We start from the raw sequence: 27,376 nt of genomic DNA, 5'->3' as shown, positions 1-27,376 counted from the left end.
GAATGTGGACTCCCCTTGCCTTTAATCCTGAGTTTCACCATCTCCTGGAGGGTCTCTCACTTAAGAGCCTGCTTTCACCACTGTGTTGACTCCAGAGAGCACAGGTTCTCTTTAATACTTTAAAAAGAGAAATAATAACAGAAACAACAAAACTTTTCTCTTGGTTTCTCTTAGCAAAGCTAAAAATATTTCACTACAGATTCAACGAGGACAACAGGTAAATAAACCTTGAGAGTAAAAGAAACTCAAAATAGTCTGGTTTGCAAAATTCAGAGTTCTGTCTCTCCTGTAGACAGCTGAAGCCAGGGCCATACTTAGTTCACAAGAGGAGAGCACAGCATTGCAGGACTTGACTGGGTTCTTAGCTTGGTGACTTCTAGCCTGTTTCACAACTCACTGTTCACATTTCTTCCTAGATTTCTTGATACCTATGTGGTCAAGATCTTAAAAGTCAAATTCCCACTTGGTAGCTCATCCAGAGCTCTCAGCACAGTGGTTCTTAACCTTGACCTTGGAATCCCCAGGGGAGCTTAAAAAATTACTGATGCCTGCCTCCCACCCCTTAAAGATTCTGAAGTCATTGACTTGAGGTGTGGCCTAGGCATTGGGATTCTTAAAGTTCCCCATGTGAGTCTAATACTGCTCTAAAACAGTGCATTTCCTGTCTGAGGAACTCACTTTCCCAGGTGAGTGATACCAAAAATAAACTCACCTTTAAGGGGAGGCCACTGCTTGTACATAGGACATGTCTATATACAGTATTTCTCAACCCAGGATCTTGCCATCCAGAGTCCTGGTTTAGTTGATTAGGAATCAGACTCAATTACCTTTATGTTTAAAAGTTCCACCAGGTGATTCTAACATGTCAGGGTTGAGACCCAGGGTATCACCTTCAAGCCTATCACTATAACCACATCTGAATACAGTGTAATAACTACTGCAGAATGTAGTATCAGTTGTGCTAGGGCAGTCAGATTGTGAGTACGTTATTTCTTTTGAGCTTACATTTTCTGTATTGTCCTTATATACCTTTTTAATGAAAAAGTACATTGGGATGTGCCTTCTTTTCTGTAATTAAAAAAAAAGCTTCCATTATGCTCTCTAGGTCTCTAAATACTATTTTCAAAAATCCATTTTATATTAATTTTTGGCTATCAACCCTTTCTCTAGTTTTTTCTTCAGAGTCTTTTAAAATCTGAATCAATTTCAGAGTTTCTTGTACATTCTGTTGGCCTACTTAAATAGTTCTTCATTATGTATAACTGAAATAAATATTTGTGTAAAAACTTAATATCTGTCTTTTCTGTGCTGTCAAAACTCCATGATGTCTAAGGATGAGACATGATAAGTCTGGAGGAATGGGCAGACCAAATCATACAGGGCTTTGGAGGAGACAGCAAGAAGTTTGGGCTTCTTGAAGACAAAAGATGCCATTGAAGTATTTTAAGGAGTTGAAAAACGTAATTAGTTTTGACTTGTAGGAAGATGATTTGGGCTGCAGGAAAGTATACGGGTTGGAGAGGAACAGAAATGGAAAGGAAAATAAGACTTAGGAGGCCATCATAGGAACAAAGAGTAGAAATCAGTAGAGAAAAATCAACAAAATCAAAAGCTGATTCTTTGACAATATTAATAAAATCAATAAACCTCTAACCAGGTTAACCAAGAAAAAAAGAGAGAAGACACAAATTAACTAATGTTAGAAATGAAAGAGGGATCACCACTACTGATCCCAGGGATTTTAAAAGGGTCATAAAGGACTAACTCTGCCTGCAATAGACCAATTCCTTGGAAGACACAAACTACCAAAACTCATGCAAAAGAAATAGATCATCTGAAAAGGCCTGTATCTACCAAGGAAATTGAATCAATAATCAACCTTCCAAAACAAAAACACAGAAAAAAGAGGTTCAGATGGTTTCACTGGTGACTTCTAGCCAACATTTAAGGAAAAGATGATACCAGTTCTCTACAATCTCTTCCAGAAAAATAGAAGCAGAAGGAACACTTCCTGATTTGTTTTGTGAAGCCAGCATTACTCTGAAACCAAAACCAGATAAAGACATTATAAGAAAACTACAGACCAATATCTTTCATGAACATAATGCAAAAATTCTCAACATATATTAGCATGTTGAATCTAACAGTGTATAAGAAGAACCATACATCTTAATGAAGTGGGATTTATTCCAGATATACAAGGTTAGTTCAACATTAGAATATCACTTACTGTGTTGCATCACATCAGGCTACAGAAGAAAAGCCATATGATTATATCTGTAAGATGCAAAAAAGCACTTGATACAATTCAACATCCAATCATGATTTTAGGAAAAACTCTCAGCAAAATAGGAATAGAAAGAAGCTTGCTCAATTAGACAAAGAACATCTACAAAAAAATCAATACCTAACATCTTGCTTGATAATGAGAAACTAGATGTGGTGTTGGTGGTTTAGTCGCTAAGTTGTGTTTGACTTCTTTGCGACCCCATGGGCTTGTAGCCTGCCAGGCTACTCTGTCCATGGAGTTTTCCAGGCAAGAATACTGGAGTAAGTTGCCATTTCCTTCTCCAGGGGATCTTCATGACCCTGGGATTGAACATGCGTCTCCTGCATTGCAGGTGAATTCTTTATTGCTGAGCCACCAGGGGAGCCCTGAGAAATCCAAGTTTGGGAAAAAGACAGTGTCCCTCTTTACTATTCCTATTCAGCATTATGCTGAAAGGTCTGCTGCTGCGTTGCTTCAGTCGTGTCCGACTCTGTGCAACCCCACAGATGGCAGCCCACCAGGCTGCTCTGTCCCTGGGATTCTCCAGGCAAGAATATTGGGGTGGGTTGCCATTTCCTTCTCCAGTGCATTCATGCATGCTAAGGCGCTTCAGTTGTGTCCAACTCTGTGCGACCCTATGGACAGCAGCCCTTCAGGCTCCACTGTCCACAGGATTTTCCAGGCAAGAATATTGGAGTAGGTTGCCATTTCCTTCTCCCACTGAAAGGTCTAGCTAACAGTAAAGGAAATAAAAGGCATAGACATTAGGAAGGAAGAAATAAAATTGTCTTTGTTCACAAATGATGTGATTGACTATGTAGAAAATTCCAGAGAATTGGCAAAAAACTCCTAGAACTAACTAGCAGTTAGTTGCAAAGAAGCAGGATACAAGGTTAATATACAAAAGTCGGTTGCTTTCCTATATACCAGAAATGAACAATTGGAATTTGAAATTAAAACACAATATCATTTATATTGTCACACACAAAAAAAAATACATATAGAAAGATCCAACACTGTTTAGATGTCAATTCCTCCTAACTTGATCTATAGGTTCAACATAATCTCAGTTAAAATCCTGGTGAGTTATTTTATGGATAGCAACAAACTTATTTAAAAATATTATTGACCAGAGGATTTTTGCAGAAACTAATGCCTGAAGTGTTAATACCGTCTCCAGTCAATAATGTGTTAAAGTTTATATAGAAAGGCAAGCAACTGAGAATAGTCCACATAATAACTGATAAAGAAGAGTAAAGTTGAAAGACTGATCCTACATTAGAGTTACAAGAAAGCTACAATAATTAGGAAAGCATGGTATTGGCAAAAGAATAGACAAACAGACCAATGGAATAGAGTACAGAAATAGAAATTCACAAATACAGTCAATTGATCTGTGACAGAGGAGCATAGGCAAGGCAATGGAATCTTAATGTAAATCACAGAACATCTAGAAGGTAACAAGAGAAAATCTATGTGACCTTGGATTTGACAATCAGTTTTTAGATACAAAACCAAAAGTGCAATTCATGAAAGAAAAAAAATCAGTAACCTGGCTTACCAAAATTAAAAACTTTTCTTCTGTGAAAGAAACTGATAAAAGAATAAAAATGCAAGCCACGAATTAGAAAAAATACTTGCAAAACACTTGTTTAATGAAAGACTTATTCAAAATATACAAAGAACTCTTAAAACTCAACAATAAGAAGACAACAAACCCAGGTAGAAATGGGCCAGAGACCTTAATAGATGCCTCATCTGACAAGATATACAGAAAGCAAATAAACACACAAAAAGATGCTCATGTCATGTGTCGTTGTTGTTGTTTAGTAGTAAGTTGTGTCTGACTCTTTTGTGACCCCAGGGACTGTAGCCCACCAGTCTCCTCTGTCCATGGGATTTCCCAGGCAAGAATACTGGAATGGATTGCCATGCCCTCCTCCAGGGGATCTTCCCAACCCAGGGATTGAACCCATTTCTCTTACATTGGCAGGCAGATTCTTTACCACTGAGCCACCAGGGAAACTGCGTGTGTCATTAGGGAAATGCAAATTAAAACAAGAATAAAATATCCCCACACACCTATTAGAATGACTAAAATCCAAGACACTGACACACCAAATGTGGGCAGGGATGAGGAACAACAGGAAGTCTCGTTCATTGCTGGCAGGAATGCAGAACGGTTCAGCCATTTTGGCAAGGTGTTATAAAAGCTAAACATAGTCTGAAGAGCAATTACTCTTGTAGGTATTTACCCAGTTGAGGTGAAAACTTACGTCTATACAAAAACTGCACAGAAATATTGCAGTATGGCACAAATGTTGCACATTATTCTAGTCTGTACAGTAATAAAGGCCTTTTTGTTTAATTACCTTTAAAACATTTTTAATTGCCAACAACTGGGAGGAACTGAGATGGCCTTCATTACATAAGTGAATAAACAAACTGTAGTACATCCAGGCAATGGACTATTATTTGACACTAAAAAGAAATGCACTATCAAGCCATGAGCAGGTATGGAGGAGCCTTAAATGTATATTGCTAAATGAAGGAAGCCAGTCTGAGAAGTCTACATACTGCATGGTTTCAACTGTATTACATTCTGGAAAAGGAAAAATTAAAGAGATCAGTAAATACTATGCTACAGTTCTTATGAGATTTAGCCTTCCCATTGAGCTCAGATATGGACTGGCCAGTTGAAGACAAGACCTTGTGTTAGAGATGTTTGCCTCATTTCAGTGGCCCTCCTTCTCTGTTCCCAGGAGCCTCCTGATCTCCCTACCTATAGAGCAGAAATTTGGAGACAGCCAAGTGAGTTGGAACAGTTTTTTTCCTCATTAAATTAGTGAAATTATGATGATAATTCAGGTGATCTAGAAGCAGTAAAAGTAGAAGTCAAACATTAAAAGAGTAGAAACAGTTACTGACATTTGTATAACCTTTAAACAATGTTCTGACCTCCATTGTTGCAAGAAACCATTTGATCTTCCCATCAGTCCTATTTATTTTAGCTATTTTAAGAGTTAAGGGAACTGATTATCTCATGCCTGAGGTTACACAACTAGTAAGTGTAAGAGTACTTTCTTAAACTCCAGTCTTTTTACCTTTAAGCCCACTGTTCTTTCTACCAAAGCAAGCAAAGGCTTTGGTGGGAAAAAAGGATGGATTTTAGAATCAGTTTCCCTTGTCAAGAATGATAATAAATAGTAGAGCTGCTCCAAGGATATGCAGAAAGTGCAAGTGAAAGTTGCTTAGTCGTGTTTGACTCTTTGTGACCCCATGGACTATACAGTCCATGGAATTCTCCAGGCCAGAAGACTGGAGTGGGTAGACATTTCCTTCTCATGGGATCTTCCCAACCCAGGGATCATATCCAGGTCTCCTGCATTGCAGGCTGATTCTTTACCAGCTGAGCCACCAGGGAAGCCCAAGAATACTGGACTAAGTAGCCTATTCCTTCTCCAGAAGATCTTCCCAACCCAGGAATCGAACAAGGGTCTCTGGCATTGCAGGTGGATTCTTTACCAGCTGAGATACCAGGGAAGCCCTAGGATGTGTGGAGCCCCAGCTAAATATTTTTGTAAGGTCTCTGCTGTATAAACAAGTCCATCCACTTGAGATGTAATGGTTTATTGATGAGGATTTAGAACAACACAGGAAAGAAGAGATACTTAGATTTGTGTTTATTATTGAATCAGTGCACCTGAAGTATCTTTAGAGTATCCAGATACTCTCTCTTTCTGGTTCAGGGACCATCTCATCTTTTTTTTTTTTTTTAATTGTCAGGTATATCATTCCTGACTAATTTCACATCTTCTACCACTAAAAAAGGTAGCAGTACTCTTATTATTTACAGTGCCAGGACTTTCTGGAACCTGTTTTATAGAAACAATGTAGATCTTCTTGTCTCTTCAGTTCTCTAGTTCCCTTTATTTCATGCTGGTTACATCATTAATCTTGATACCACACGACGTTATCCTGCATGCTGCCCACAAATACTGGATTCCAGCAACTCTGAAAGTTGTGACTGCACTTTGTTGACAATGACCATAAATGTAAGTCTTAACCAGAGTATGCAGGGGAAACATGAATTGTAATTAGTTTTGTGGCCATGTTAAACTTACCATATGAAACTACCCAGACTGAATCACGAAGAAGTAGAAAATCCTAACAGACCAATTAGGAGTAAGGAGATTGAATCAGTGTTCAGAAGCCTCTTGACAAACAGAAGTCCAGAACCAGATGGCTTCACTGGTGAATTCTACCAAACATTTAAAGAAGATCTAATACCAATCCTTCTCTAACTTTTCCAAAAACTGGAAGAGGAGGGAACACTTTCAAACTCATTTTATGAGGTCAGCACTAATCCTGATACCAAAATCAGACAAAGACACTACAAGAAAAGAAAATTACAGGCCAATATCTTTGATGAACATAGATATAAAAATCCTCAACAAAATTTTAGCAAACTGAATTCAACAGTACATTAGAAGAATCATACACTGTGATTATTCCAGGGATCCAGGGATGGTGCAACATCCATAAATCAATTGATGTGATACACCACATTAATAAAATGAAGGGAAACATCGTATGATCATCTCAGTAGATGCAAAAGAAGCATTTGACAAAATTTAACATCCATTCATAATAAAAGCTCTCAACAAAGTGAGTATAAAAAAGTAATGTAACTCAACATAATAAAGGCCGCTTCCCTGGTGGCTCAGAGGTTAAAGCATCTGCCTCCAATGCAGGAGACCCGGGTTCGATCCCTGGGTCAGAAAGATCCCTGGAGAAGGAAATGATAACCCACTCCAGTATTCTTGCCTGGAAAAGCCCATGGACGGAGAAGTCTGGTAGGCTACAGTCCATGGGGTTGCAAAGAGTCAGACACGACTGAGCGACTTCACTTTCTTTCTTTATGATAAGCCCACAGATAACATCATACTCCATGGTAAAAAAGCTGAGTCTTTCCTCTAAGATCAGGAACGAAACAAAGATGTCCACTCTTGCCACTTTTTTTCCATCGTAGTACCAGAAGTCCTAGCCAAAACAGTTAGGCAAGAAAAAGAAAAGGCATCCAAATAGAAAAGGAAAAAATAAAACTGTCTATAATTGCAGATGACTTAACATTCCTAAAGATTCCACCAAAAATAAAAACAAACCTGTCAGAAGTATTTTTAAAAATTCAGTAAAGTTGCAGGATACAAAATCAGTATATTAAAATCAACTGTGTGTCTACACACTAATAATGAACTATCAGAAAGAGAAATTAAGAAAACAATCCCATATACAATTGCATCAAAAAGAATAAAATACCTCAGAATAAATTTAGTTGAGGAGATGAAAGATTTTACACTGAAAACTATAAGACACTGATGAAAGAAATTGAAGATGCAAATAAATGGAACAATATTTCATACTGATGGATTGGAAGAATTAATACTGTTAAAATGCCCATTGTATCCAAAACAACCTACAGATTCAATGTAATCCCTACCGAAGTTTATCCTTTGAAAATTTATAGAACAGCACATCTTCCAACCATGCTTCTCTCAGCCCCACGTGCCTGGATCTAAGGGCTCTTCTGCCTCAGAGGATTCCTGTAAAGCTATATTAGGTAATTAGGTCAACTGTCTGGCGCATAGTTTATGTTCAATAAATGCTAATTCCTCTGTTCTTTTCACTACCACCCAGAAGAGTGTGCATTTTTAACTGGAATGGAGAAAAAAGAGGCTTCCCAGGTGGCACAGCAGTAAAGAATCAGCTGTGAATTCAGGAGACACATGAGATGCAGATTGGATCCCTGGGTCGGGAAGATCCCGTGGAGCAGGAAGTGGCAACCTACTCCAGTATTCTTGCTTGGAAAATCCCATGGACAGAGGAGCCTGGCGGGCTACAGTCCATGGGGTTGCAAAGAGTCAGACATGACTGAGTGACTAAACACACACACACACACACACAACACACACACACACAACACACACACATGTAGAAACAAAATTGGAGTAATCAAAAGAGATTCCTGGTGGAGAGTCTTGGTGAGAACTACCTGTATAGCTCAGGCTAAAAGCATTTGCAAGAGCTTCCTGGAAAGCATCCTCCCAGCCAAAATGAAGTAAAGTAACAGGGCCTTGGAGACAAAGAGAAACTGCAGTAATGTCAGCTTCAGAATCACTGATCAGAGAGCAGAATGGCTGATTTGCTGAGAAGGTATTGCAGTGCCCAATAACAGGAGCTGAGAGGCAGGGCCTCCGGAGCTGAGAAATACCCTAAATTCCAGATGACACAGATCAAGCAGTCCCTGTTCTCTTAAAGAGGCATAAGACAGTGCCACCAAGTTGACCATAGATCACTCTAAGTGGGCAACACTGTATAGAAGCCCAAGTCTGCAGTGGAGTTCACAAAGAGCAAAGGGTCAGTGATGCCCAGGGCAGGACAGATCGGCACACCCCAAATGTGGGTGAATGGAAAGACTGAAGATAATTTAAGAAGAGCCAGCAGACCTGTAGTCACGGAGGGAGAGGCAGTCAGAGGAGATAGAAATTATCCTGAGGGAGAAAGCTCTATATCTTGGAGCTTGAAAGGATCTTTGGCAGTATTCAATAACCTTTCTTACATAAAAGTTGTTTCGGGGAAAAGAAAATGAAAATGTTTAGTGACAGGCTAGGATTACTATAGCTAACCTAAGCTGCTTCTGCCATTTCCCAAATCATGTCACTATTCCATAGACGTCTCTCTAGTCGTTGGAAAAGTGCATCTTCGCCCAGGAGGCTCAGGAGGACAGAACTGAAGATGCAGTGGCGGGATGAGCTCTGTGCTGAGGACTCTTTGCTGTGTGTTCATCATGCCAGCCCTCTCAGCACAGTCATATGTTGACTGGCCACTTTAATTAAGTTGCTATGTTTGCTTGATAAGAAGCTAATACTTGTTAACTACGGTTTGTCAGGCTGTGTGCTGGGTGTGTTACATTTATGGTCTTGTTTCATTCTCACAACCAGTTCTTTGAACTGCTTGTAGTAAACTAGCTCAGGGAAGGAGTAAGGGGGCACAATAGGGGGCTGCTCTAAGTTCAGTCTTCTCTGAGATGTTCTAGAAATTAGGCCATTGGTCATGAGATGCCCATCACTGATCTACAGAGTCCTAACCCTCAAAGTCCACTCTTCATTTTCCCCATCCCCACCCCACCTCACCCCCACCCTTCCTGTCAGTTCACCTTCCAAGTCAAGGTAACCAACTGAGTTCAGTCCAACAAACACTTTGCCAGGCACTCATACTCTCAGTGCCATGCATGGTACTTTGTGATGGGCACTATGCTCAGGTTTCATGGTCTGGGAGAGAAAGATGTCTAAATGGATAGTTACTCGTCAGGGTGACAAGTGCTAGGCCGTATTCCCATCCTAGACATCATTGTATCTCTAACCCCAGGCCAGCATCTAGGGCATAACAACAGCAAGACTGTTAGAGTTAGCATGTACCGAGGGAGAGGGAGACCTATGTGCCAGGCATTGCACTAAGCACTTTATTCTCAGTGTAATCCTCCCCACAATTTTATGAAGAGTTAGTGTCATTCCAGTTTTAAAGATGTGGAAATTAAGTCGTAGAGCAATTAAATAATATGCCCAGTTAGTAAGTGGTGGAGCCAGGCTATAGACCCAAGCAGAGTGACTCTGTTGCCTCTGAATATCTGCTGAGTGACTGAGTGAATGAGAGGACAGAAGGCCAGGAGGTGGGAAAGACAGAGAACATGGGAACCAGTGAGCAAGGTCAGGTGAAGGTCAGTGCTAGGTAAAATGAGGTCCACAGGCATGGGAGGCTGGTTCTGCTTGGCAGCGGAAGCCATCACGATAGATTTCCTGAAGGAAGTGGTGCTTAACTGAATGTTCAAGATAAATAGGTGGTCACTGGCTAGGGGAGGGCAGGGTAGACAGAGCTAAGCCAGCCCTTCTACTTTCCCCCTCTCACCTTCTCCAAGACTTCTCCAACGGTCCCACCTCTACTGCCCCATGCATGAGTTTTCCTCTTATTCTCACCAGCTTATATGCATGCTAAAGATTTTCCTAACCTCAAAAAAAAAATCTTTCCCTGTGCTTTCCCTCCAGCTATTGCCCCGTTTCATTGTCTCCCTTTGTAACAAAACTTCTAAAAATAGAAGTCTATTATTCCCTGGCTCCAATTCTGTTTTCTCTTAAACCCAATGAAATCACCATTTCGCTCCCACTCCGGTGAAACAGCTCTGCTCAAGGTCGAGAGTAACCCCCGTGTTGGCAGATCCAGCCATCAATCCTATGTCCACCTCCTCCCAGGCCCCACACAACGTTCGATGCAGTTGGTCCCTGCATCCTCCTTAAGACCCTTCCTTCCTTTGGCAACTGAGACATCACACTCTCTCCTGGGTATTTTTCCATCTCAGGCGCTGCTTCTTTCAGCCTTTTGCCATGCTCCTCCTCACCTCCCAAATGTTGATCATGAAAATACACATGGTGATCAAGGGCACTCTCCCACTGGAAATCATTTAGGACTCTCTCCAGGACAGAATCCACACTTGAGCCCAGTATTCGAAGCCGGCACCGTCTTGCTGCCTGCCTCTGCCACCTCACCTTTCATGAAGTATTTGTGTGGCGCTCTGGAGACCAGCCAGCCCCTCCAGATGTCCTTTCTCACCACATCCTCCAAGATCCCTGGGAATCGAGTGGTTCCCATTGGCAGATGAAGAGGCTGAGAATCAGATTGTCCTTCCTTTGCCCAAGGTCACACGGCTTGCAATGTCCTTTGTGAAAGTTTCTAATTCCAGGTCCTGTGTTCTTCCCACTTACAACACGTTTGTTGTTTGACCTGATTCCTTAAACTCGGTGCTTCTCAGTGAAGCAGAGGCATGGAAGTCTGGTTCCTTCTTTTAGGTGCCAGCTTCTCCATCTGGATCTCCTCTGAAGAGCGCAGTGGTTTACACTCTTCACCCCAGGCGCTTGGTAGGCACGTTTGCAGGACAATGGGTGCTCTTACTGGTCCACATGCTAAATCTCCCCAAATGAAAGGCCAGCTGCAGAGCACGAGAAGAACAAGGGTTGAATGATTTGATCAGACATCTGTGGGGGCCTCCTGGCATTTGGAGTGTGAGCGCCTTAGAGAAACTAACCATTCTGGCCCGAGGGAGTTGGAGACAGTTAATCTTGGTGGTTCTGACCGCTCACTGCCCCAGAGGTCCCAGCCTGCTGCATGACTCAGAGTCCCCAACACTTCCCCTATTCTTCTCTCACTGGGATAGTTGGGAGGCCATTTCTAAGGCATTTTAATTTGGTAATAGCTTGACATGGCCCGCTATGCCCAGGGCTGTGTGTTTTAGAAGTTACTGTTGCTTTCTCAGTGGGGGAGTTGGTTTTGAGCTGCTCCATCCGGGACATCTGACTGCCCTGAGTAGCCATGGGAAGAGCCTTTCCTGTTGGCGTCTGGCCTCCCATGCTCCTGCTTGTCTGGGCTTTTTCTTCTCCAGTATGGATTACCTGAGTGCACAGACCTTGGACTATTCCATAGCCCAATTCTTTTTTTTTTAAATTTTTAAACATTATTATACAATTTTTAGAGACTACTTCCCACTAATGCTTGTTACAGAATATTGGCTATGTTCCCTGTGTTGTACAATACGTCCTCGAACCAGTCTTACGCCCTATAGTTTGTATCTCCCACTCTCCCACCCCTGTTTTGCCCATCTGCACCCTTCCCTCTGGTAACCACTAGTTTGTTCTCTATATCTGTGAGTCTGCTTGTTTTTCGTTATATTCCCTAGTTTGTTGTATTTTTTAGATTCCACATAATCATGATACCATGCGGAATTTGTGTTCCCCTGTCTGACTTATTTGACTTAGCATCATGCCCTCCAGGTCCATCTGTGTTTCTGTACATCCACAGCCCTGATCCTTGAGGAACTTCGCCAGAAGTTGATGGTGTTTGTTAGAGAGGAAAGATTTGGCTGAAGGTTCGCTGTTGTACATGCATTTCTACGTGCATTTCTGCAATGCACTGTGTTAAAGAGGCAATGGCCATCCATCTTTCCTTTGCTTTGTGGAACTTTCTGGAATTCACAAAGACCATAGGAACCAACAGTAAGAGGCAGGCAAGGGGATGGGGGGCCATGAGGGACTCTTGGTGCCTCACTGAATGTTACACACTGCCAGAGAGCTTCTCTACCCCATCTTCAGCCGCACTGACCGCTCGTGCTGTCCCTGGACTCTGTGCGACTCTCTGTGATGGCACTGACTGGGACCCACGCCAGGGCAGTGTCCTGTTAAGAGCTCCTGCACTCATGTCAGAGAAAGATAGGTTCAAATAGTATCCAGAACTTACTAGTTGTATGACCTTGAATAAGTCTCTTCATCTTTCTGAGCTTCTATGTAAATTAATAATTAACAGCACCCTACTCACATGGCTATTGAGAAGAATAATTGAAGAAACCTGTAATGTTCCTGTCACTGTGCCTAGTCCAGAAGTTTCCAGTAGGTTCAGTAGTTGCACTGAAGTTTATGTTTCATTTCTGAAATACAGTTGTTTCCATAAGAAAATACTGTTATGTAAATTCTCTTGTTAAACCCTTGACCTTTTTTTGCCTGCAAAATAAAGGCCCAACTATGACTTGTCACTCAGCATTTGTATTTGCATTTCAGGCTTTAAATTTCATTGTTAGGGAAGACTAAGAAAATGTAGATTTCTAGAAGAAAATGCATGTAGATACAGATGAGAGTTTGTCTAAATTCAATGAGCAGTGGCTCCGTATAAGGCCCTGGGCCAGGATCACAGGGCTGAGGAAATCATACATGATACACGCTAGGCAGTGGCATCATGGTTTCTGGCTGTCCTGTACAGGCACCAACCTCCCCCACCCCATACCCACTGCACCCCTGTCCCTGTAGAAGGCAGCCCCAAGGGAAGACTTGCTGCAGGGCCCTGGCATAGCAGAGCAGCTGGGCATCAGTGTGCTGGCAGCTGGCCCAAGGATGGAGGCGGGGGAGGTTGGGGCTGGGAACTGGCCAGCAGCCAGACCTCCCTCAGGTGCCCCAGCAGTCACGGAATGGGTCCTGTTCTTCCGCTTTGGTTTTTTCTAGACTGCACTGAGCAGGGTTTGGGGAGGCAGGGCAGTGACTCCAGCCCCATGTGGAACCCATACAGATGTTGAAGACCAGAGAAGTGAGATGACTTGACTACAGTCACGCAGCAACAGATCCAGGGCTAGAACTCACAAGCCTTCTGAAAGATAGTCAGCGCTGTCTGACTTGTGGACTCCTGAGATTGCCTTATTTCCAGTGCAAGTGCACTGAGATTGTCAGTGAGAGTTCCTTCAGAAAATCGATGGGGTCTTCTGTGTGCCCATTCTCTGTGCAAGGAACTGGGCTTACAGGGTTAAATCAGACCCTGACTTTGGGAATTCACAGCGCCATGAGGGAGACATAGTACCAACAGTTGTAGTTCAGTATGGCAAGTGCCCATGTGGGCAAGCATGTAATGTGGGTGGTGGTAGATGGACAATGAGCACAGAGGAGGCACTTGGCCCAATCTGGGGATCTAGGAGTTACTCCCAGTGAAACTGACATCTGAGCTGAGTTGTGAAGGACCAGGAAGCAGAAGGAGGAGAACAAGGAAGAACATTCCAGGCAGAGGGAATAGGATAGCAAGAGAGCATACTCAATGAGACCCCCCAACATATATTTGATATATATTCAGGGCACTGAGTACTTCCCACTGGCTGGACCATAGTATGTGTGAGAGAATAAAGGCAGATGAGGCTGGACACATAGAAACATTCAAGAAGGTTGAAAAGGCTGTGCCTGTGATTTTATCAAAGCCTGGGAGCTCTCTCCTTAGATCTCCAGGGCGCCAATCTCCTAGTCTGGGAGCCTGGATGGAATTCCTGATTTCCTTGCAACCAGGCTTACTGCAAAGAATCTATTTGAAATCCAGTGAGTTCCTTTTACCAAATTCCACAGAAGGGGCTTGTTGTTTATCTACTTATTCCTTTAGAATGTCCTGGCTCCTCCCCTCCACCCGCCTCTGGAAACTTGGTGTGGAAAAGGGACTGAAGTGCTGATTGTAGGAAATGAAGCTTGATTCAAGGTTTAAACACCAACAGCTCTTCATGAAACAGTAACCACTGCCCGGCAAGCTATGACTCTCCCTCTCTCCCCACAGGCCTGCAGAGTTAGCCACCAAGTACGAAAACTTTTCAGAGGGAACCTGCAAGCCTGGCTATGCTTCGGCCTTGATGACTGCCATCTTCCCCCGGTAAGTGCTCGGGTTTCTTCCCATCACCTGGTTAGCCCGGTCCATGGCCCAGGGCTCAGACACACCTGCCCCTGGTGGCAAGTGGTGTGCTCCTGAGAAAGTGAGATTCTGTGATGTCTTCTCTCCTGCATCCTTGAGTCTGTGGGTGCCTGAATGCCTGAAATAACTTTGCTTTTGGTTGGCTCCTACCCTAGTCCTACTCTTGGCCCTGGTTACACCTTACCTCATCCTCTCTGAGCTTGTACCTGCCAGCACAGCTCGTTTCTGCAGAGGAGAAAGAGGAGGTAGGACCTATGTGCTCCCTCTCGGAAGCCAGGTATCCAGAGGCAGCCAGACAGTGCTCCGCAGCACAGAAGCTCATAGTCCTTTTTAGAAGCTCGGACCTGGCTTCAGGGAGGCATGTCCAAATAAAGCAGGAAATAGAGCAGAGGAGTTTCTGAGGCTGGCTGTTTTGGCACCTTCCCTCTCTGTCCCTTTGGCGTCCTGGAGTTCCTGATTTCTTTGATTGCAGGCTGCTGAAAGAAGACCTGCCAAACCCTGGGAGATCCTTTCACCAAATTCCCCTAAGAGGCCTTGCTTGCTTATCTGCCTTTTCCTTTCGGGTTTTCTTTCCTGAAGCCTCGGTGTGGAAAAGAGCCTAATGTGCTGTGATCATCTTGTCTGCAGTCTGAGTGCAGTGAGACCCTTGGGGTTGTTTCACTCCATCAGAGAGCTATAGGATTATCTGACTCAAGGGGTTGTAGGAGGGGCTGCTCAGGACCTCTGGGAGTCAAGATGTAGCACTCAGACCACCAGAGGAGCCCTTGGGGTGGCCTCTTGGAGTGGGCTCTGCTCACTGGGGGAAGGGTATGCACCCCATCCCTTAGAGGATGAGGTTAGGGCACACAGTGTCCTTGCACAGGAATGCTATTATGGTCTCTTTCTTTCCTAACATAAGCCATTCAAGCTTAGCTCCTTGTATAAAATGGGGGCTCTGCTGGCTGGATATCTGGTGTTCAGATAGAGATCTTTGTCCAGGCTCTGCATTCTGACTTGATTCCAGTATTTTGCTTCTCCCAGCTATTTACTGAGCACTTTTTCAGGGTCTGGCAGTATGTTCCATATTCTTACATAGGTTTTCTCAGACCTACAGGGCTCAGGCCCCTGGGCCAGACACGTGTGAGTTTTCCTTGACCTGCATGTGGATTTTATAACTGAAAGTAATACAAGCACATGGGGAAAAGAACTCAATAGTACAAAAGGGTATTTACTTCCACTCCAGACCCCAGAGACAGCCAATATACCATAAAAAGGAACAGACTGTAATTATTGTCCTGTGTCTTGCTTTTAGCCACCCCAAGGGCTCCTCTGAATCCATACATGCTGATAAAGGATAATCTCTAAGATATATTGCATAATATGTAATTGGTTTTTGCGCCTGCCTCTTTTGTTTGGTATAATGCATTTGAGATTCAAGCATATGTGTAGCAGTTGTTTGTCCCTTTTTATTGCTGAATAGTATTTCATTATACAGGCATGGCATTTTATGTTGTTTATCTATTCAGCAGTCAAAAGGTATCTGGGTTAATTCCAGTTTCTAGCTATTATAAATAAAGCCAATATAAACATTTGTGTAGAGGATGTATGCTTCACTTTGTAAGAATTCGTCAATCTGTTTTCAGAAGTGACTATATTCTTTTGCCTTCCTGCCAGCAGCGTATGAAGATTTTAATTGCTTTACATCCCTGATATCCATCTTTTTTATTTTAGCTGTCCTAGTAGGTTGAGAGCGGTCTCTCACTATGATTTTAATTTGTATTTTACTAATGACTAATGATGTTGAGTCAGACTTGCCTGTGAGCATCCAGGAGTCTCTGGCGAAGGCCATGGGTTGACAGTGACCTCCATGGGGTTGCTACTACTGCTGCTAAGTCGTTTCAGTCATGTCCGACTCTGTGCGACCCCAGAGACGGCAGCCCACCAGGCTCCCCCGTCCCTGGGATTCTCCAGGCAAGAACACTGGAGTGGGTTGCCATTTCCTTCTCCAATGCATGAAAGTGAAAAGTCAAAGTGAAGTCGCTCAGTCGTGTCTGACTCTTAGTGACCCCATGGACTGCAGCCCACCAAGCTCCTCCGTCCATGGGATTTTCCAGGCAAGAGTGCTGGAGTGGGGTGCCATTGCATGGGGTTAGGGGCACTGAATACAACAGGCCTGAGAGCCTCGGGGTGTGCTTCCATAAATCCTTTCGAAGGAGGTAGCCATTACCCCTACCATAGTTTGGCCTCAGGGCAGGAACTACAGGGAGGAAACACAGCCCCGCCCATCAACAGAAAATTGGATTAAAGATTTACTGAGTATGGCCCTGCCTACCAGAGCGGGGCTTCCCAGGTGGCACTAGTGGTAAAGAACCCGCCTGTCAATGCAGGAGATATAAGAGACAAGGGTTCAGTCCCTGGGTTGGGAAGATCCCCTGGAAGAGGGCACGGCAACCCACTCCATTATTCTTGCCTGGAGAATCCCATGGACAGAGGAGTCTGGCGGGCTACAGTCCATAGGATCACAAAGAGTCGGACATGCCTGAAGTGACTTAGCACATCAGAGCAAGACCCAAATTCCCCCGCAGCCAGTCCCTCGAATCAGGAAGCTTCCACAAGCCTCTTATCCTCACCCATTTCAGAGGGCAGACAGAACAAAAACCACAATCACAGGAAACTAACCAAACCGATCACGTGGATCACAGCCTTGTCCTATTCAATGAAACTATGAGCCATGCCATGTAGGGCCACTCAAGATGGATGGGTAATGATGGAGAGTCCTGACAAAATGTAGTCCATTGGAGAAGTGAATGGCAAACCACTTCAGTGTTCTTACCTGCGAACTCCATAAATAGTATGAAAAGGCAAAAAGATATGACACTGAAAGATGAACTCCCCAGGTTGGTAGGTGCCCAATATGCTACTTGAGAAGAGTGGAGAAATATCTCCAAAAGGAATGAAGAGGCTGAGCCAAAGTGAAAACGGCACCCAGCTGTGGATGTGACTGGTGATGGAAGTAAAGTCTGATGCTGTAAAGAACAATATTGCATAGAAACGTAAAATGTCAGGTCCATGAGTCAAGGTAAATTGAACATAGTCAAGCAAGAGATGGCAAGAGTGAACATCAACATTTTAGGAAGCAGTGAACTAAAATGGACTGGAATGGGTGAATTTAATTCAGATGATCATTGTATCTACTACTGTGGGCAAGAATCCCTTAGAAGAAATGGAGTAGCCCTCATAGTCAACAAAACAGTCCAAAATGCAGTACTCGGATGCAATCTCAAAAATGACAGAATGATCTCTGTTCAGTTCCAAGGCAAACCATTCAATATCACAGTAAACAAAGTCTATGACCCAACCAGTAATGCTGAAGAACCTGAAGTTGAACTGTTCTATGAAGACCTACAAGACCTTCTAAAACTAACACCCAAAAAAGATGTCCTTTTCATCATAGGGGATTGGAATGCAAAAGTAGGAAGTCAAGAGATACATGGATTAACAGGCAAGTTTGGCCTTGGAGTACAAAATGAAGCAGGGCAAAGGCTAACAGACCTTTGCCAAGAGAACACACTGGTCATAGCAAATACCCTCTTCCAACAACACAAGAGAAGATTCTACACATGGACATCACCAGATGGTCAATACTGAAATCAGATTGATTATATTCTTTGCAGCCAAAGATGGAGAAGTTCTATACAGTCAGCAAAAAATAAGACCAGGAGCTGACTGTGGCTCAGATCATGAACTCCTTATTGCAAATTCAGACTTGAGTTGAAGAAAGTAGGGGAAACCACTAGACCATTCAGGTATGACCTAAATCAAAGCCCTTATTATTATACAGTGGAAGTGACAAATAGATTTAAAAGATTAGATCTGATAGACAGACTGCCTGAGAAACTATGGATGGAGGTTTGTAATATTGTACAGGAGGCTGTAATCAAAACCATGCCCAAGAAAAAGAAATGCAAAAGGCAAAATGGTTGTCTGAGGAGGCCTTACAAATAGCTGAGAAAAGAAAAGTGAAAGGTAAAGGAAAGATATACCCATTTGAATGCAGAGTTCCAAAGAATAGCAAGGACAGATAAGACAACCTTCCTAAGTGATCAATATAAAGAAGTAGAGGAAAAAATAGAGTGAGAAAGACTAGAGATCTCTTCAAGAAAATTAGAGATACCAAGGGAACATTTCATGCAAAGATGGGCACCAAAAAGGAAAGAAACGGAATGACCTAACAGAAGCAGAAGATATTAAGAAGAAGTGACAAGAATACACAGAAGAACTGTACAAAAAAGATCTTCATGACCCAGAAAAATCATGATGGTGTGATCACTCACCTTGATCACTCACCTAGAGCCAGACCTCCTGGAATGCAAAGACAAATGGGCCTTAGAAAGCATCACTACAAACAAAGTTAGTGGAGGTGATGGAATTCCAGTTGAGCTATTTCAAATCCTGAAAGATGATGCTGTGAAAGTGCTGCACTCAATATGCCAGCAAATTTGGAAAACTCAGCAGTGGCCACAGGACTGGAAAAGGTCAGTTTTCATTCCAATCTCAAAGAAAGGCAATGCCAAAGAATGCTCAAACTACCGCACAATTGCACTTATCTCACACACTAGTAAAGTAGTGCTCAAAGTTCTCCAAGTGAGGCTTCAGTAGTATGTGAACCATGAATTTCCAGATGTTCAAGCTGGATTTAGAAAAGGCAGAGGAACTAGAGATCAAGTTGCCAAGATCTACTGGATCATCAAAAAAGCAAGAGAGTTCCAGAAAAACATCTACTTCTGCTTTATTGACTATGCCAAAGCCTTTGCGCTGTGTGGATCACAATAAACTGTGGAAAATTCTGAAAGAGATGGGAATACCAGACCACCTTTCCTGCCTCTTGAGAAATCTGTATGCAGGTCAAGAAGCAACAGTTAGAACCCACATGGAACAACGGACTGGCTTCACATTGGGAGAGGAGTATATCAAGGCTGTATATTGTCACCCTGCTTATTTAACTTATATGCAGAGTACATCATGTGAAATGCTGGGCTGGATAAAGCACAAGCTGGAATCAAGATTTCCAGGAGAAATGTCAATAACCTCAGATATGCAGACGACACCACCCTTATGGCAGAAAGTGAAGAACTAAAGAGCCTCTTGATGAAAGTGAAAGAGGAGAGTGAAAACGCTGGCTTAAAATGCAGCATTCAAAATATGAAGATCATGACATCTGGTACTATCACTTCATGGCAAATAGATGGGGAAACAATGGAAACAGTGAGATAGTTAATTTTCTTGGGCTCCAAAATTACTGCAAAGGGTGACTGCAGCCATAAAATTAGAAGATGCTTGCTCTTTGGAAGAAAAGCTATGACAAACCTAGAGAGCATATTAAAAGGTAGAGACATCACTTTGCCAACAAAGGTCCATCTAGTCAAAGCTATGGTATTTCCAGTAGTCATGTATAGATGTGAGAGTTGGACCATGAAGAAAGCTGAGTGCCAAAGAATTGATGCTTTTGAACTGTGGTGTTGGAGAAGACTCTTGAGAGTCCCTTGGATAGTAAGGAGATCAAACCAGTCAATTCTAAAGGAAATCAGTCCTGAATAGTCACTGGAAGGACTGATGCTGAAGCTTAAGCTCCAGTACTTTGGCCATCTGATGCAAAAAACTGACTCATTGGAAAAGACCCTGATGGGTAAGGTTGAAGGCAGGAGGAGAAGGGGATGACAGAGGATGAGATGGTTGGATGGTATCACCGACTCCATGGACATGAGTTTGAGCAAGCCCCAGGAGTTGGTAATGGACAGGGAAGCCTGGCATGCTGCCGTCCATGGGGTCGCAAAGAGTCGGACACAACTGAACAACTGAATTGAACTGACTTTTTCCTTTGTGTAGATGCATGTTTCTATTTGTTCTTTTTCTTTTGCTTGAAGAATGTCTTTTAACATTACTTATGAAGAAAATTTAATGGCAATGAAATCTATCAGCTTTGGTTTCTCTGATCAAGTCTTTATTTTACCTTCAGCTTCAAAAAGTTGTTTTTGACTGCGTATACAATTCTAGGTTGACAATTTCATAAACACACACACACACAGTACTTTAAAGATATAACTTCATTTTCTTTTGATTTGTATAGTTTCTATGTCTTCTGTCATTGTTACCTTTTTTTGCTTTGTATGTAACGTTTCTCTTTTCCTCTGGCTACTTTTTTGAGATTTTATTCCTTATCACTTGTTTTCAGCAATTTGATATGATGCACTTTGTTGTAGTTTTCTTTATATTATTCTTGACTTGCATTTATCTAGCTCAGTGAATCTGTGGGTTTGTATTTACTTTTAATCAAATTTGGATGCTTTTTGTCCTTATTTTTTTGTTTTCTGTTCATCACCCTTCCCAGGATTCCAGTTACATGTATGTTAAGCCTTTGGTCCAATTGGTTTGTTTGATGCTATTGTGTTGGTGGGGTTTTTTCCTCCCAATTTCTTATTTCTCTTTGTGTTTCATTTTGGACAGCTGATATTTCTGTGTTTTCACGTCCACTGATATTTCTTTTGTGGTGTCTAATCAGCTGTTAATCCCATCTGGTGTGTTTTCATGTCAGATACTGTGTTTGTAATCCCTGTGGTTCTATTACGGTCTTTTTATATCTTGCACTTCATTCTTTATTATGTCCATGTGTTCTTCTATTGGTAATTTCATCATCTCTATCTTTTCTGGGGTGGTTTCTCTTGATTGATTTTTCTCCTGGTAATGACCTATATTTCTAATTCTTCATATGCCTGACTGGTAATTTTTTTTTATTAGATTCAAAACAATGTGAAATTTATGTTTTTATGTGCAAGATTTTTTTTTGTATTCTCTTAAATAGTTCTAGTTTTGCTTGGGTGTGTAGTTAAATTACTTGGAATCAGTTGTATTCCTTTGAGACTTGCTTTTAACGCTGTTGGTGCAGGTGTTGAGTAACTCTTTGTCTAGAGCTAATTTATCCCCATTACTAATGCAGTACCTGTCTGAAGACTTGACTCAGTGCCTTGTTGGTTGCAAGGCGTTTCCACCCTGCCTGATTTATTTCCACAGTGCTTTTGTCAATACAAACAATGAATTTATAATTTTGAAAGTTATTGGCAAATTGTCCTCTGTAGCAGTTCTTGAATTTTATCTACACATAGTATTTTATAGAGTTGTCTTTGTCTATTTTCATCCAATACTTGTATAGCTTTATTATTTATATTTGAATTAATAATCCATTTGAGATTTTTATTGTTTTGTTTTGGTGTTAGGCATGATTCTTGGTGTCAGGATCTGGATTTAATTATTTTCCTTATGGGTAACTAGTGTTTTTTTTATATTTTGACCAAAAAGTTGTAAGTAAATTTAGGAATTTGAAATTTGTAGCAACAATATTTTGACACAAGAGGTTTTGATACAGTTCTTTTAACATGTTAGTTTTGACCCCACCTAATAAAAACCAACTTAAATCTCTCTCTCTCTGTTTTGTTACCAAGTGCTGTATGAAGCATATTCTCACTCTGTTCCTAAGCCTCAGGCCTCTTTGAGCCCACCCAGTCACTGCCTCCCACACCTGAGCAAAGACTGGGGAGCAGGCAGTGGTAAAGGAAGGGATGCTGATACTCTAGCCTGTCCAGGATGCAGAATCCTGCTTCTCTGGGAAGCCAGCCGGCTCACTCTCGCACCTGCCTCCTTTCCTCTTCAAAACTTGCCTACCTGGATCCATTGTCCTCTAGTGAGAAAGATGGGGAGGAGGGGGCATGAGATCCAAAGGAACTCAGATTTATTGAGCATCTGCTCAACTCTGTACAGTGGATTAGGGCTTTTCATCCATTGGTCTCATGGAAGGGAAAATCTTCCCTGACCTCCTCCCATGAACACACTGTTACTCTTTCCTCAACCCATCCTGCTGAGTGCTGCACACATTGCTCTGTTACTGTACTTATAACTGTGTATTGATATTTCTTCTTCCATCATAGGCTGTGCACCCCTTAGCACAGAAGTATGGTCTTGTTCATGGCTGCTAGTACTTAGCAGACCCTTTAGCACTTAGTAGGTGCTTAATGCTTGTTACATGAATGGATATGGATCTCTGCCCTTGGGAGACTAAGAGTCTGAGGGTGTGAGAAATGTTGATAAAACACTGTTTCAGTGGAGAGAGTTACCAACGAAAAATAACTATTTTGACATGTCTTTGGATATCAGTTGTTATGTACTTACTGAAAGCCCATGTGCCTAGCGCCATACTAGGTATCCGAGAACACTTATAAGAGGAGTTCCTATTGGAGAGCACCTTATAATCCTAATCTTATTAATATAATAATCTTAAAAATAGTTCAAGTCTTCTGATGTTCCGACTCAAAACATACCCAGAAAACACACTTGCTTTATTCAAGTTATTTTATTTAGAATGGCTCATTGGCTTTTAAATAGTAGCTTTACCATTGATGATTCCTTGGTGGCTCAGATGGTAACAAATTTGCATGCAATGCAGGAGATCCAAGTTCGATCCCTGGGTCAGGAAGATCCCCTGAAGAAGGGAATGGCTACCCACTCCAGTATTGGCTAAAGAATTCCATGGACAGAGGAACCTGGCGGGCTGCAGTCCACGAGTCTGTCACAAAGAGTCTGACACAACTGAGTGACTAACACACACACCAATGTGTGCTAGATTAGAAAGAGATGAGATGTGGGGACCCAACGTGCTCAGAGCGCTCTCCCTTAATAGGCTGTGCATGATCTTGGAAAAGTCAGAGCATCACATAACTCATTAGTCAAGAGGATGAAATGAGATGATGTATCTTGGGGCTATGAATGTTAGATCCTTCCAACAAAATTTAATATTAGACATTAATTGAATTCTGTTTTTTCAATGACTTTCATTAAATCAGGTTAGTTTTTTTTCAGTAAGAAATAAAGATCCCAGAATAGGTCATGGTATACATTTAAAATGTAGGTTTAAAAAATATGTATAACTCATAAAAGCTTTTTAAAAATATTTTTACTTCCTTATTTCTTTGGCTGGGCAGAGATCTTCGTTGCAGCGTGCGGGATCTTTAGCTGTGGCATGCAAACTCTTAGTTGTGGCGTGTGGGCTCTAGTTCCCTGACCAGGATCGAACCCAGGCCCCTTGCATTGGGAGCACGAGTCTTAGCCACTGGACCACCAAGGAAGTCCCTAATTCATAAAATCTGAATGGACGCTCCCCATTTTCCTAGCAGTGTTTTGCTATAAACGTACAAGTGGCTTTTTAGAAGTGCTTTCGTGAAAGATTGAGTATCATGTCTTTCTGATGGTCACCAGCAGAGCCATTCAGCATCAGGTACAAGCGCACAGCCATAGGCGAGGCCTGCGGCAAACAGTTGCAGCAGAAAGCAGAATCCAGACCCAGACTGTGCCCAAGCACAGCAGCGACACTGACAGCCAATACCTACTGACGTATCAATATTGACTTCCCAGATCCTCTGCTAAGAACTTTTCCTGTTTGTTCTGTTTAAGAATCTGCCTGCCAACGCAAGAGATGCAATAGATGTGGATTCGATCCCTGGGTTGGGAAGATCCCCTAGAGCAGGAAATGGCAACCCACTCCAGTATTCTTGCCTGGAAGATCCCATGGACAGAGGAGCCTGCTGGGCTACAGTCCATAGGGTTGCAAAGAGTCAGACCTGACTGAGCACGTATGCACAGCACAGTCTTCCCAACAATCCTCTGAAATAGAACAGTTATTGATACACTTTTAGCTCTGAGGAAATGGAGGCATAAAGAAGTTAAGCAATTGGCCTGAGGTCACATGGATAGGATGTTTTGAACCTGAGTACTCTGACCTCAGAGCTTACATGCTCAACTGCCACCTTCTACTGCCTCTTGCTGCTGCTGTCTTATGGACAGGGTGGCTGGGGGCCAGATCACAGAGGTCTACCAGATGCCCTGTGGGGGCTCTAGCGGCGTTGGTGTGGAACTGCCCTCTTGCCCAGCTCTACAGAGGAAAACCTCACTCCCTTGAGATGTTTGTTGCCTTGGGAAGGCCAGGGTGTGTAGTGTGTGTCTGTAACTGTGTGTGTCTGTGATTCTCATACTACTAAAGAATCATAGCTGTCATCCAAGCTGACCAAGTTCCCCAGAGTGCAAAGGATGGCCTGTGAAACCTTGCTGAGATCTCTGAGGCAGGAAATCAGGAGGAATGACAGTCCCAGCTGCCTGTTTGGGGAACCATGCATGAGAAGGTGCCGGAGGCCCATTGCACTGCCCTGGGGGATTTGAAAATTTATAGTCTTCTGGCCAGGGTGACTGGGTATCTTGTATCCCCACATTCCAAAGCCCCTCCCCCTCTGTCCTTCATGGATTCTGGGACTTTTATCACTTCAACACCAGGGAGGAGTGGAAAGATGGGAAAGGCATCTTTGTAAAGCTCTGTCCCGTACCATAAATTACAGAAGAGAATAGAGCACCATCCGCTTCCATAGATTCATTGTCCTAGCCTGAGAGCAAGCTGAGTGTTCCCCCACTCCCCTGCCCAGGAGTGTGCAAGAGACTTGTTACTCTTGCTCTCTCTGCTTCCTCATTCCCTCTTATTCTTAATTTCTGTACTCTCACTTCCATTCCCACCACCCCTCCCTGAAATGCTCTTGTCCAGATTGCCCGGAAGGACTGACTGACACATCCAATGGGTGGACCTCTTTTTTTGACCTCTCTGAAACATTTGGCAGTATTGATCTCTTTCTCCATGTTGAACATTTTGTAACCCTCTTTTCATTAATGCTTGTCCAAACTCCCTTCTCATTCTCCTATTTCTCTATTATTTCTTTTCAGTCTCTTTTACAAGCAGTCTCTTTTTCCTGTACCCACCCTTAAATGTTGATGTAAAAAAAAAAGAAGAATATTGATGTCTGCTAGGCTTCAACCATGGTCCTTTTTCTTCTCTTCTCACTATATGTTAGCTTCAGCTACAAATACGTGCTGGTGACTCTCAAATCTGTTAGGACCCCAGATCTCTTCTATCTCTAGACCCAAATATCCAACTTCTTACTGAACAGCTCCACTTGGATGACTCTTGAGCATCTCAAAGTCAATGTATCCAACTCACCAAATTTTCAATCATTCTAATCAGCCCATGTTGCCTATTTCGGTGAATGATACCACTATTCACTCTGTCACCGAAATCTGGGTGTGATTCTTTCTCCTTCCATTCTAAATCAGATATCCGGTTAGTCATCGAGTCCTGACAGGTCTACTCTCTATAGAGAAGTCCGGCCGTTCCCCTGAGCACTGATTCCTCAACCTCTCTTTAGAAACCTGAATCTTCATTCTGCTTACTGACTCCTTCATATCACTATTTAATCGTACTTAGGTTTTTCTCCTCCCTTAAGAAGCTGCCATGTGGACTCCACTGTCCTAAGTAGTTGTTGTTAAATTCCTGAGTAGGATCTGACTCTTTTGTGACCCCATGGACTGTACTCCGCCAGACTCCTCTGTCCATGGGATTTCCCAGGCAAGAATACTGAAGTGGGTTGCCATTTTCTTCTCCAGGGGATCTTCCCAACCCAGGGATTGAACACATGTCTCCTGCATTGTCAGGCAGATTCGTTATGGCTGAGCCACCAGGGAAGCCCATCCTATAGTAAACGTAATGATAATAACTACCACATCATTCATTCAACAAATCTTTATTGAGCAGCTCCTAAGCACCAGATACTCTCCTAGGTGCCAGAAGCTTCAGCATTATGTAAGACACTTAAAATCTCTCCTCTTGATGGCTTACACTCCATTGGCAGCCACAGACAGCCTGTGTGTGTAAAATATCACAGTTTTATGGCATCCACAGCTTTATCCAGCCACTGTACTAAATATTGTATGTTCATTGCCTATTTAATCTTTACAGTAGCCCTGTGGAGAAAATGTTGCTATGCCCACTTTACAGATGAAAAAACTATAACCTCCCCAAGGTCACAACAACACAGAGCCAGGAACCAAACCCATCAATTCCACCTTGTGTCCTGAGTTATGGCTCTGAACCGTGAACCTATAGGGGATTACAGATGCCTTTTGATTGGAGAATGTAAGTATCTTCAGTAGGTACTTCTGCAGTGAAATCCTTGGATGCTGGGCCTTTCTGGAAAGAGCAGAGTGCTCAGTAACTAAAGCTTCTCTGTGGAGTGTTCAAGGGCTGACAGTCCTGCCTGAGCTGGACAGACTACATGCCTGTCCTTGACCTGGACACCAGCTTGTAGCTGAAGGAACTACCATCTGTGTCCTGTTGGTTTCTCTGCCGTCAATTTTTTTTTTTCCATGTGTTCCTAAGTGACATTTGTTCTGATCTCTTCTGGGAACCAATCCATGATCTGCTTTTAAAGTAACTCCACTTCTGGGAATTGCCTGGGGGTCCAGTGGTGAGGACTCCATGCTTCCACTGCTGAGGCCAGGGGTTCAATCCCTAGTTGGGGAGCCAGCATCCCATAAGCCACATGGCTAAAAAGGGGAAAAAATTTTTTTTTATTAAAAAATAAAGTAGCTCCACTTCTGGTCTCAACCTACCCCTGCTTCCTGACCTTTCCAGGAACTCATGCCCTGTAGCTACACCCTCATCTCCTTCCTCTTTGCTCTATCTTCCAATCTTTATAGGTGGATCTGTAGTACACGGCTAGAGTTGTTTTCTTTGGAGAAATCTCTTGCTCTAGATGACTAAGGACCTATATACTTCTTGCACAGGTAAATGCTGCAGACCCACCCGGTGAGATTTTTTTCTGGTTATAAACTCATACATCATAGACAAAGTGCTAGGCCTCCATCTGCTCACCACTCCTGATGTTATCAGAATGTGTC

At 42.7% G+C, this 27,376-nt stretch overlaps 1 protein-coding gene across 5 annotated transcripts in view; it reads left to right on the top strand.

The window, feature by feature from the left end:
- Positions 1-27,376, top strand: part of ST3GAL3 (ST3 beta-galactoside alpha-2,3-sialyltransferase 3) — a 216,512-nt gene that overhangs the window by 127,722 nt on the left and 61,414 nt on the right. For all 5 annotated transcript variants that reach the window (XM_010862603.1, XM_010862601.1, XM_010862602.1 and 2 more), the window contains exon 5: positions 14,447-14,539. In XM_010862603.1, coding sequence (XP_010860905.1) covers positions 14,447-14,539 — 93 coding nt within the window. The remainder of the gene's footprint in view (positions 1-14,446; positions 14,540-27,376) is intronic.

Source organism: Bison bison, unplaced genomic scaffold (genome assembly GCF_000754665.1).
Source record: "Bison bison bison isolate TAMUID 2011002044 unplaced genomic scaffold, Bison_UMD1.0 scf7180017864484, whole genome shotgun sequence".
NCBI classification, from domain to species: Eukaryota; Metazoa; Chordata; class Mammalia; order Artiodactyla; family Bovidae; genus Bison; species Bison bison.
Note: the sequence above shows the minus strand (reverse complement) of the source record. Positions and strands in the feature narration are given on the sequence as shown.